Consider the following 11,789-nt stretch of genomic DNA (forward strand, 5'->3'; position numbering starts at 1 on the left):
TGGAACTTCTGTTCTTTTATTTGTTTACTGCAACATTTCATTACATTGTATACGTTCACATCACAGTAGATTAAGTACTGTTTAAGAAAAAACTATCATGTGACTAAATAATTTTCTACATGCTGTTTTCCAAATTAAAAATGGCCAGAAAAAGTAGGTGATTGCCCATACCATTTTTTTAGCATGTCTATTTTTTACTTATTGTTAGGTAAGTCAAAGAGTCTCAAATTGTACAGAGAGAATCGTACAGTTTGGGAAGAAACAGACAACACATATCTGAGTAAACTTTATTAAAGTTACTTTTCCAGAAAATATATTCAGTAAGTGTGGTAATGTAGCAACAAACTTGGGCTCAAACACCTTCGAAATTTTAAAAGTAATCTTCAGTGATGTTGATCAGGAAATTCTTTCATTGGTGGGATTACTTCTCCAGTTTCCAGAATTGTATCACCCTAGAAAAACAAAGATGCATTAGTGAAAAATCTTGTCTGCAGAGGTGATAGTTCCATTTGGTCAGACCTCACTGGAAAATCTAGTTCACTTCTGGCATTCACACTTTAAAAGGGACACAGGCAAAACAGAAGCTGTCTAAAGATGAGCAACCAGTATTCAAAATCTTAAGGTATAAGGGAAAGAATAGGGGAAGTTTCACTCAAAAATGACTAGAAAGGACATGAAAGTTGTCTTTACAAAGTGATAAAAGGATAATCTTTATTTGCTTGGCCCCAAGAAACAGAAGCCCTAGAAAGCTGCAGGTAAACATCTTCACTTCAGTATAAGGCGGTAATGTACTCCCAGCAACTGAATGTGTTAGGCAGTCACCAGTTTACCGTTTGGCTCAGAATGGATATTAGAGACAGAATGCAAACTTTCCTTGGGCAGCTGGTTCGGGTGTCTTTCCAAACCTAGATACAGTGTGTATGGCAGAATGGGCATGGACTTTAAAGCCAGAACCAAGTAGTGTGAATCCTGGAACCCTCCACTGACAAGCTGTATAATTTTAGGCAAAGTACTTAGCTTTAATTTCAGCTCTCTGTTTAAGACAGCAGGTTCCATCAGCCTGATAGTCCATGAATTGACTTAGTAGAGTAGAATTATCCCCATCACCACCTACCATTCCCTGACCTGGTACGGCTCAGGACCGTATAAACTTGTATTATGTTTAAGCCATTATATACCTGGGGGAAAACTTGTTACCACGGCTAGCATTACCCTAACACAGAAATTAATAACTTGAAGTGGTACTAATGCTGCTGTAATAAAAATTGAACCACATGGCACTGGCTTAGCAGTGGGGCTACAAGGACACTGGCATTGGAGGCTATAAGGTGGAAATAAAAGGCACTAATAACTTAGAAGCAGACTGTCTAATGAACTTGAGGTTCTAGGAGAAGTACCTGAAAAAACGTTACAGTATGTGTTTAACTACTAGTGGCTGCCTTAGTAATGTATTTTAAGAAACATAAGCTCAGGTAAGAAGTGGCTGATTTGAAAGGAGAAATAAAAATAAGAATCTAAAAATTCAGGACCTTGCAATATTAGAAAATCAGATCGATTGTTTCTGAGTCTCTAAACAGTAACAACACTGAAAAGATTCTGAGAAACAGAAGCCCAATAAAACTCAGTAAACAGAGGGACCCAGCACCGTGGCAAAGATCAGACTGAAACAAAGGTGGCCCTTGAACTAGAGTGTGTTTCTGGTGGCCTCCACATAGCTGCCTCTCAACTGAGTTGAGAGAGGCAGGAGAATAAGGACAAAGAAATGAGACAACTTGATAACTATGTATAGAAACCACAGATACTACCATGTGGGACTGACTAGAAGCAAAAAGATTAGACTCCTACCAAGTATTTTTCTTTCCATGCCTGCCAAATGTGAGAACTAGATGGTCAAAGAAACCAAACATACAGACAATAAAAGCCTATGACTGTTTCTGATTAAAACAACCTCTGGCCCTCAACCTTCTGTGAGCAGGAGGGAGACTTTAAAGGCTGTACAACCCTAAGGAGGGCCTACTTCCCAGTACTCATTTTAGATGTGGTCTAGGTTGATAATGGAAAAGAAAGAATCCCCCTAGACTGAGCCAGGGGCCAGGAAGAACAATGAACAAAGGTGTTCCTTCCAGAAGCAAAATCAGTCCTGTTCAAGTAACTTCCCACACACAGGGGTTAGGAGTCTTTACAGTGTTTGACCACTGGGGTTTCAGAGCCAAGTGACTGCTATGCTGTCCAAATTCCATCGTTGAATAATGGGCGTGGTTGGGAGGCAAGGGATACAGTTCACTTGCCATTGATCCTCAAATCTCCAAGAGAAGAATCTCCAAGAATAACCCTGACGGATATTACTATACATCATCTGAAGATCTTAGGTTGCAGTGATGTAATGGGACCTTGGGGTTTCTCCCTAGAAAAGGGACTTGTGTTACATGTGTGGGAAGAAGGAAGCAAAGAGCTATTTGTTGACTAGAAGGATACACTGTGGCAGAGACTCCAGGTATGGGAGGCTGAGAAACATAAAAAAGCACAAAGACATGTGGGATCATGAGAATGAGTTCTGGCCGACAGGACATGAAGAGAAGTGATGTAAGCTACTTCCAAGCTTAGACCTTGAAATCATCCCCTGAGACATCCAGCCCTCTCTTTCCCTATGATCTTGGAGCCTCATAGTTCCAATGGCCTCACTATAATTGTCTGAACTATGTTAGTCTGTGATGTCAATAGAAAATAAACTTTTGTTGTTTGTTACTGTCTATCCTATTCTAAGGTATGTACAGATGAGCATTCTTCAGGTCTTCAAAGGGGCAGCTTCTCAAAGGCGTCAATGGTACAGAAACAGGAAAGAACCACAGTGGCAAAAAATACGGAAGTAGGAGAGATGCTATGGAATCACTATATGGTCTTCTAAAGAGAGTCCTCCTTCTTTTCCTTTGAACAGTAATGGCAAAATAAATGATAAACAAATGTATAAATGGAAGAATAAATAAATTACCTAACTTGTTGAAACCAACAAGATAATTGAGCCTACCTAGGCCCTGACACACATCAATTATACACAATGAAATACAGAAGAAATCCCCTACTATTTCCTAAAGCAGAATTCCAACTGGAAGAGTTAGCCAATTTTGGTAGTTCTCCCTAAAATTCCCTTCAGTTGTAGTCGTCAATGGATTATTGTGACCATGTCATTTGATAGAAGCAAGAATCTACATCGAGTTTTGTTTTCTAAAATTACATAACTTAGAGATTGATGGTAGTTCATTATCTGTGACTAGGAAATGGAACAAGAACATAACATGTATTTGACTCTGCTAAACAATAACCTCACAAACAGCTAGTAAAATACCAACGGACTAATAAGTAATCTTTAATGATGAAGACTTATTTTAAATTAGGATAATAGCCTACATATTCATAACATAAAATTTAAAGCACACATTAACAGATTATAAATTCACAGATGGAGAGGTTATGGTCAAACTGCCATAGGAAATGATAGTTTGGAAATAATAACAGAGGAATTTAGTTGCTGTTACAATGCTCAGGTGTCTGCTCAGGCTAGTGCCCTAAGTCCTTAACCCTACGTGAAACGGCACCAGTGAAAACCTGTTGGTACCTTCAATTCACTTTAGGACTACAAAGGTCACACAAGCTTTACAGCCAGGGTGAAAAGAAATGTGCCCACATCCCAAGTTCAACTGTAAATGCTACCTCACATTATTTCCTCCTAATTTTTTTTAAGAATATACAAAACAGGCACTTAAACTTTCAGTGAGAAGGAAAATTTTAGTCTAATGATCACTTGGGAAAGGAAAGAGAAATATAATAAACAAAAGAAAAACCAGAGATGTTTTAAGACTTACTGGGAATATTCTGGGCTTCCTTTCAACAATGGCATATGGTTTTGTCTGCAATAAAAGTAATGCTCTGTTAATTATAGTTTTAGAGTTTCTTCTAAAATAAAATAGATCATAACCCAATTTTTTTTTCAGTAGAAACGCTGGCTTTTCCCTTTTTTTTTCTCATATCCCAAATTTTTAACTTAAGCCCCAAACTTTCACTAAGCTCCAGACTCATACATTTGATTATTTACTCAAGATCTCTACTTGATGAAACAGGCATTGCAAACTTAATCAGGTCCAACACTTAATGTCCCTCAGTGCCAAACTGTTCCCTATCTCTGTAAATGGCACTTTCACTCTCCTCATTACAAAGGCCCAAAACCCTGACTCCTCAGCAGGAGGAGATTTTATCCTGAATCTAGTTGCTTCTCACCACCTCTAGTACTACTACCCTTGTCCAAGCCTTTATCATTTTTTCACCTACTAGTCTGCCAGCTTCCGCTCATGCCCTCCCTACAGTCTGTTCTCCACACTGCAGGCAGAGTAGAGTGATTCCTTTAAGATGCATCACTCCTGTTACTCCTCTGCTCAAAGTTTCATAATTCTTACCAAAAAAAAAAAAAAAACCAAAGTCCTTGCTGTGATCTCTAAGAACACGATCTGGCCCTTGGCTACCTCTCTGATCCTCTCTCTCTCTCTCTCTCCCTCTCTCTCTCCCTCTCTCTCTCTCTCTCTCTCTCTCTCTCTGAACTGTAGCTGCAGTGGCTCCTTTGTATTAATACAATCAGTTAGGCCTGCTTGTGCCTCAGAGCCCTTATGCTTAATGATTCCTCTACCTGAAATGCTCCTCTCCTAAATACCTGCTTGGTCCAGATCCTCATTTCATTTGTGTTTTTCAAATAGCACTTCCTCAAAGAAGCTTAATAAAAATAGCAGCCCCTGTCATTCTCTAGTCTTTTACCCTTAGTTTTTCTTCTATAGACTTATCACCTCCTATAACATTATATACCTCTTTGCTTATCTACTTATTACCAGTCTCGCTAAACATTTCATGAAGACAGGAACTCAATCTGCCTTGTTCAGTGCTATATCCCTGTGTTAAGAACAGTGCCTTGCACATAGGAGGTGCTAAATAAATGTCCTTATTAAGCATACACATCTGTACAAGATACCACACCAAAAAATTTAAAAGATTATTGGCATGATGTAAGACTCAGGCAAATTGGAGCCAAAAGCAGGAGAGAAACTCAGAATACAATGTGAGAACATTCAAATGTCTCTAAAAACTGGCCAGAGGCAAGAAGATACTGAAATGTCTTCAGAGAGAATGTTAAATTCAATTAAGCATAAAGGTATTAGCTGAAGTAAACTGGGTGCAACATAGAGGATGCAGGCCTACCCAAACCAAGACAAAGAATAAGGTAAAAGAGAGGCTTTGGGACATCTACTGACATAAAACCTTTAATTACGTCCATCTGTGGCTCAGGAAAAATCACCTGGAAGTATGAATCCCTCAGATAAGCAGCCATATTAATGTCTTGAATTGTCAACCCAGTAACTGCAGCTTGTTAAATTTTCTTCTCTTAGGAGATAAGTGTTTTTTCAATCCTAGAAATATTTAGTTAAATACAGATATGACAAGGTAAATTAACCCAGGGTATAAACAGATGAATGTCAAATTTAATAAGTTCTGAAAACACTGGGACAATCCATATATTCTGATATAGAGTGTTTGTAATGTTTAAGATAATCAGGCTATTAGAGATTCTAAAAGATTAGTTTTAGGATTCTAGTTAAAATGCATAATTGATTTAGATGTATGATTTTTAAGTTTAAAAAGATTTTCCTTTTTAGGGTCATTAATATGTCCTATAAATACTTAAAAATAAAACTCGACTTAATTTATTTCTTCCTGAAAAAGTATCTTCTGGCTTCACTTTACTTTTTCATTCCTGTTATCTCTGCCCTAACCAGATTCTCATCAACTAATATCTACTAAACTGCAACAGCCTCCAGCTGATTTGCCTGATGTCAATACTTTCCTCCCTCCAGTTCACCCTACATATCAATGTTTTTTATGTTTAAATATATCACTTTATCAACTCACTCTCCTATTTAAAAATGGAAAGCTTCCCACTGCCTACCATGTAAAGTTCAACCTCCTCTGCCTAGCTTTCAGGACCTTCCATTTATTGGTCCCACCCTACTAAGCCAAGAGACTCGCAGTTCTAGGCAATCCTATCTTCGGTAAACAAGACCATGCTAACTACTAACTCCTTGTTTTTCTAAGTGGAACAGATTTTCTCCTCCATACTTTTACCCAAATCATACCTATCTTCCAACTTTATTATAAACTCCTTGAGGTCAGGAATTTCGTCTTATATATTCTTTCCACAGCCATAAAGGAAGACATACTAGGCATTCCATAGTTGATGATCAACAGACATAATCTTAGTAAAGAAAGCAAAGGTGTTGTCAGCAATCAGAAATTTAAAGAACCCACACAGTCAACAGAGAACAAGGGACATAAGAGTGAATTTTCTGAGAACCCCAGTTATTTGTTTCACTCTCCTTTCATCAGGCTACAGGAAAGCAAACCTCAACTGGATTAGCTACAATTTGTTAGGCAGTCCCAAACTTTTTTTTACTGAATCGCTTCATAGTGAATTGCTGACTGGTTTATTACTTTAGTATGTACTTCCTACAAATAAGGACAATATTCTTAAAATAATCACAATACAGCCATCAGGATCAGGAAATTAACATTGATTTATTAATACCTTCTATCTAGTCTGAAGAACCCATTCAAATTTTATCACTTGTCTCCATAACTGTTTGGAGTTATCAAAAACGCCCCTCATATAACCAGTTCTCCATCCATCGTGTAGGCTGTTTAAAGTTCTGACTGCCAATGCCATCTCTTTGTTTTTTGTTTTTTTTAAAAATTCATCATTGGTCAATTTTTTTTTTAATTTTATTGCATTTTAATTTATTTATTTATTTATTTTTTATATTTATTTTTGGCTGTGTTGGGTCTTCGTTTCTGTGCGAGGGCTTTCTCTAGTTGCGGCAAGTGGGGGCCACTCTTCATTGCGGTGCGCGGGCCTCTCACTATCGCCGTCTCTCTTGTTGCGGAGCACAGGCTCCAGACGCGCAGGCTCAGTAGTTGTGGCGCACGGGCCCAGTTGCTCCGCGGCATGTGGGATCTTCCCAGACCAGGGCTCGAACCCGTGTCCCCTGCATTGGCAGGCAGATTCTCAACCACTGCACCACCAGGGAAGCCCCCTCTTTGTTTTTTTGACGAAGCAGATTGCGCCCATGAATCAAGTTCACATTTAGTTGACAAGTCCCTTTAGTCTTCTTCAATCTGGAACAAATCTTCCATGGTTCTTTAACTTTCATGATCTTGACAGTTTTGAAGGTCACAAGCCAATTATTATGCAGAAAAGTCCATCAATTAGATTCAGCTTATACATTTTTGGCAGGAACATCGCAAAACATATTGTTTTCTTCTTATTGCATCCTATCAAGCAGTACACAATTTCAGTCTGTCCCATTATTGGTAATGTAATTTAGATTTCTTGATTAAGATGATGTCTGCCAGGTTTCCTCCACTACAAAGTTACTCTTTTTCCCTTTGTAACAAATAAGTATGTTGAAGGTAGGAATTTGGGGATTAATTTTAGCAACTTTTGATGTTCCCTGGCTGAATAAAATATTTCTATGATGATTCTCAAATGGTGACTTTTCTTGTCCATTTCTTATTTACTCTACTGTACAAAAAAAAAAGCTTTCGCTTCTATCTATTTATTAATTAATTAATTTATATGAGTATGGACTCATGGATTTTCATTTTATTTATACAGCTGGCTATCATTTATTACTATCATTTATTCTGCTGCTCAAATTTGTTCCAGTGGGAGTCTTTTCAAGCTGACTCTGTCCTTTTGATTCATCTCCATCATTCTTTGAACACACTTCTTTACTTTCTGGCACAAGCTCATCTTGTACTTTCCCTGCCCCAGCCCTGGAATCAGCCATTTCTCCAAGGAGCTCTGGATCCTTTCAGTGGAAAACTATATTTAGAAAATAAGCCCAGCTGCTAGATGTGCTAGTTATTGATAGCATGGGGTAGCAATGCTCACAGGCCCTATCAATGGACAGAGCTAGGTAATATCTGCATTTACAGCTATATTTATTTCTATATTTATCAATACATACTAAAAATCATGAGTCACACCAATACTTCCAATTCCATTCCAGTACCACAAGGTTTTCTCCCTGTATTCCATATGCATAACTCTCTTTTCTGACAATGAGAATTCAGGGTTCCAGTATCATCAACATATGTTCTCATTTGATCAACCTTCCTGTATATAACCAATCTCCTGTCATCTCCACCATCACACTCCAGTATAAATAACCTCCTCACCTCATTCAGATTCTAACACTTTACTTTGGGTTGCCAACTCCATCATTGCCCCAAACCACACTCCTTCCTGATGTCTTCCTCCCCTTGCTCAGGTTCCAATATCCTACACCAGGTTGCTGACACTGCTGCTCTCCAAACAGGTATACTCACCAATTCCCTGTCCCCTTACCCCCTCAGCAACCCACTCAGGATCTAACCCTCCTCACTGGGCACAAGAATGCCCTCCTCACTCTTTGGGTTACAAAACTCCATGCTGGGCAACTACCATCACTCTCCCTTCCATGCCACTCCCCAAAATGCGCTCCTTCCTCACCCTGCCTGGTATTTAACACCCTACACCAGGGTATCCCTAGCCTTTAAAATATGGCAACAGACTCAGTTCAATGCAAGATCTTTCAGTGAAAAAAATTCAAGCTTTTGGACATGCTGAATTCTAAAGAAAGTAAGTTGTGAAAAACCAGACAGAGCAAAGGAAAAGGAAATGATGACAAAGATAACCTTTATCTATTGTGAATTTTATCTTATACCAGATCTGTGCTCAAAAAAAAGGAGCAGAAATTATTTTCTCCCTTCCAACTCAGGACCCCGAGTTTGCACCAGTATTATTAGGTCAACTACATTTCTGATCACTTAAACACTGTTTCATGAGGAAATGCAATTCAAGTTGTAAACAACTAATATAAAGATCAACTTTTCGAAAAACCATACATTACCTAAGTTTCATTAAACCTTTTACCTAAAAGGATTCAAAGTAATTCAAAATCAGTTATAAGTGGCAGATTATGTCCACTAAGTAGAGCTGGGTAAGGCATAGCCACATAGGAAATAATTTTGTACAATATTAAAAATAAATTCTGAAAAATACATACTTAAAACACACTTACATTCACATGATATTTGAGATAATAATGAATAATCCAGACAGGGATCAGTATATGAGTAAAAGCAAAGATACTGTGTCGGTACGTCTTATAGATCTGGGGGGAAAAAAACATAAACGAAATAGATATCTTATTTTTTATACATTTGTGGCAGAAAAAAAAGCATCAGTGATATAACAATATCACGATTATTGTAAAATCTCTAAATGCTATATATTTCCATATAGTCTGTAGCTAACCTCACACACCGAACATTCTTACTAAACATAGTGCCTGCTAGGTGACACCTACAGAGTTCAAAGCAAAGGAGGCTTAAGACAAGCAGCATTCTGCAAAACTATAGTACTGTATTTATAAATATGTTTTTAAAAAGACTTCTAAAAATATCCTTATTATAAGTTTGTTTAAGATAAAACATGGCATAAATAATGAAAGAATAATTCTAATCAATTTAACCAGAGTAATCAGAACTACAGAATTTTCAGGTAAAGTCATTTCCCTAATTTATCAATTTCAGATACCCATAATCAACACCACTTGTATCATTCTAGGTGTAGGGCAGACAACCTTGACTGCACTAATGCTGGAAAAAGAATGTTTTACATACTGGGATAAGGGTGTTCCGAGCTCACTTTGAGGTGCCTTCAGACACAGTATTTTTAAAAAGAAAGGCAAAAGACAGCTAAAAATGGAACTTTTCCATGGCAACCAATTTGACTGAAACAAACCTATCCTGTCAGGGAAAAGACAATCTAGATTCTAAGTGTTGTAATAGATATGATTATGAAAGAAAAAGTTAATTCAAAGTAAGGTAAGACAGATTTCAACAAATGATTATTTACTTCCTTACATCACTGGCTGACGGGTGGGATGTCAACTTTCAACCAGTGGCTGCCAAATCAGTTAAGTAATGCCAGAGATACAAAGGGTGAGAAGAGAGGAGAGTTGAATTAGAGTTTAATTTTACCATCATAAATAAGTATCTAATACCACTTTCTTAAAAAAATTTGCACCAGACTTTGTAGCACAATAAGATACACATGGATTTCAAAGTGAACTTCTTCAATTCCTAGCCCTGGGACCACAGGTATATCACTGAATTTTTGCAAGTCTCGGTTTCCACATATTTAAAATGAGGATTAGGAATGGTTTCTACCTTATGGAAGTAAAAAATTAAATAAAGTTAACACATGTAAAACCCTCAGCAAAGTGCCAGGCACAAAGTAAGCACCGAAGTGTTACTTATATTATCCATTATTATTAGCCAAACTCGCAAGGAATTCTGAGATACAGCATTCATCATTCATAATTGATGTGATTTAATTAACGACCTCAAGAAAATGTCAGGAGACCCTGAAAATAAAGATAGCACTTGAGTGAGTGATTTTCTGCAAAGTCCAGGAATGGCATTCTTAAATGAAAGCGTGTGTTCAACGTACGTAGTAGTGGTTAAGAAAGGGGGCTCTTGAATATGACTCACTCAGCATACCAATAGGACCCCTTCTTTTATGGTCATTACATAGAGCTGTATTACCAGCTAGAGGCTCATTGTGCCTTCTGGTAGTCGAGTGCAGTGTTAGTTGGTCTCTATAATCTCAACCTCAAAAATCAGACAAGTGTCTTCAAATACTAAAATCATTGAATTTTAACTCTAGTGAATCCTTGGCCATCATTCTGAGGGAAGGTCTCCACAGTCAAAAGAGAACCAAGCCTGCAGTGTCCTGTAAAACCCAGGCGAAGATTCGCCTCCTTCTCATCACACTTGACAGCCAAAGGGCAAGACCATCCCAAAGCCATACAAGCTCCGGACTCCTTACTCCTGACTCCCAGCCCATGATTCCTGGGAGCTCCAGAGAGCGTCCCAGCTAAACCTAAGTCTCGGTAGAACCTGATTCTCCCTTGGGGAACTACCGGAACTTTCGGGGGTAGAGCGACTCAGTCCCTAATGTGGCTACGGTGAGCAGGCGTCCCAGCAGCCAGGCCGGGGACCGCGACGGGGCGGGAGTCAGGGTGGGTGTGTGGGAGGGCCGTCACTCACCACGTTCTTCCAGGAGGCCCCGTCCTGCAAAAACTTATTCCAGAATTGCTCCATAGGCCACACCCTCCGCGGGGGCAGCACCGGTTCCCGGGGGCTCAGCTCCTGATCCTTCAGCCATCGCCTTCTCAGCTCTCGCAGCTGCTGCAGCCGCAGTTTCTCGTCGGACGTATACCCTGACATGTCGCCGCGGATACCAAGGCAGCAGGATACGGCGCGCCCCCGAACCAGGGTCTTGTCACTTACGCGCGCTCCCGCTCTGCAAAGCGACCTTGCTAGGACGCCACGGAGCGGCGCACCGTTATGACGTCACTCTGGTCCTGCCTCCGAGCGGCTCCAATCTGCGCGTAGTGGCTGGGCATGCGCAAAGCCCTCCACACACCTTCCGGGTTTACTGGCCCAGATTACCAGTGGCGGTAGTACCGCCTTAGTTACCGGATGAGGAGGGAAGTGATGAATGAGAGAAAGTATGAGAGGTCAGAGGACTAGAGGTTCTGATAAGGAAGAACTGGTGTGCTGGGAGTTGGGAGGGTGAGAATATGTGATTCAATGAATGTGACGTCCAAATGCAAAATTCTTCATTTGCCTCTCCCACCTTGCAA

At 39.4% G+C, this 11,789-nt stretch overlaps 1 protein-coding gene across 2 annotated transcripts; it reads right to left on the minus strand.

Annotated features, from left to right (window-relative positions):
• Nucleotides 1-273: 273 nt before the first annotated feature.
• NDUFB6 (NADH:ubiquinone oxidoreductase subunit B6) lies at nucleotides 274-11,505 on the minus strand. 2 transcript variants are annotated; one of them, XM_082467661.1, is made up of 4 exons: nucleotides 11,191-11,503; nucleotides 9,156-9,248; nucleotides 3,861-3,905; nucleotides 274-452 (listed from the first exon to the last, which is right to left on the minus strand). In XM_082467661.1, exons 1-4 carry the CDS (start codon nucleotides 11,368-11,370, stop codon nucleotides 384-386), a joined length of 387 nt encoding a protein of 128 aa, XP_082323787.1. In that variant the 5' UTR covers nucleotides 11,371-11,503; the 3' UTR covers nucleotides 274-383. The 2 variants fall into 2 exon arrangements, with proteins under 2 accessions (XP_082323787.1, XP_082323788.1); XM_082467662.1 differs by lacking the exon at nucleotides 9,156-9,248 and having other exon boundaries at nucleotides 11,191-11,505.
• Nucleotides 11,506-11,789: the final 284 nt, after the last annotated feature.

The sequence above is a fragment of the Balaenoptera physalus genome, assembly GCF_965194825.1.
Source record: "Balaenoptera physalus genome assembly, chromosome: 7".
Lineage (NCBI taxonomy): Eukaryota > Metazoa > Chordata > Mammalia > Artiodactyla > Balaenopteridae > Balaenoptera > Balaenoptera physalus.

Coding starts and splice junctions, on each gene's coding strand:
- NDUFB6 (XM_082467661.1), bottom strand. CDS start 11,370: ATGTCAGGGTATACGTCCGACGAGAAACTGCGGCTGCAGCAGCTGCGA. Junction 9,249..11,190: donor GGGCCTCCTGGAAGAACGTG/GTGAGTGACGGC, acceptor TTTTCCCCCCAG/ATCTATAAGACGTACCGACA. Junction 3,906..9,155: donor ATCTCAAATATCATGTGAAT/GTAAGTGTGTTT, acceptor CTTTTATTGCAG/ACAAAACCATATGCCATTGT.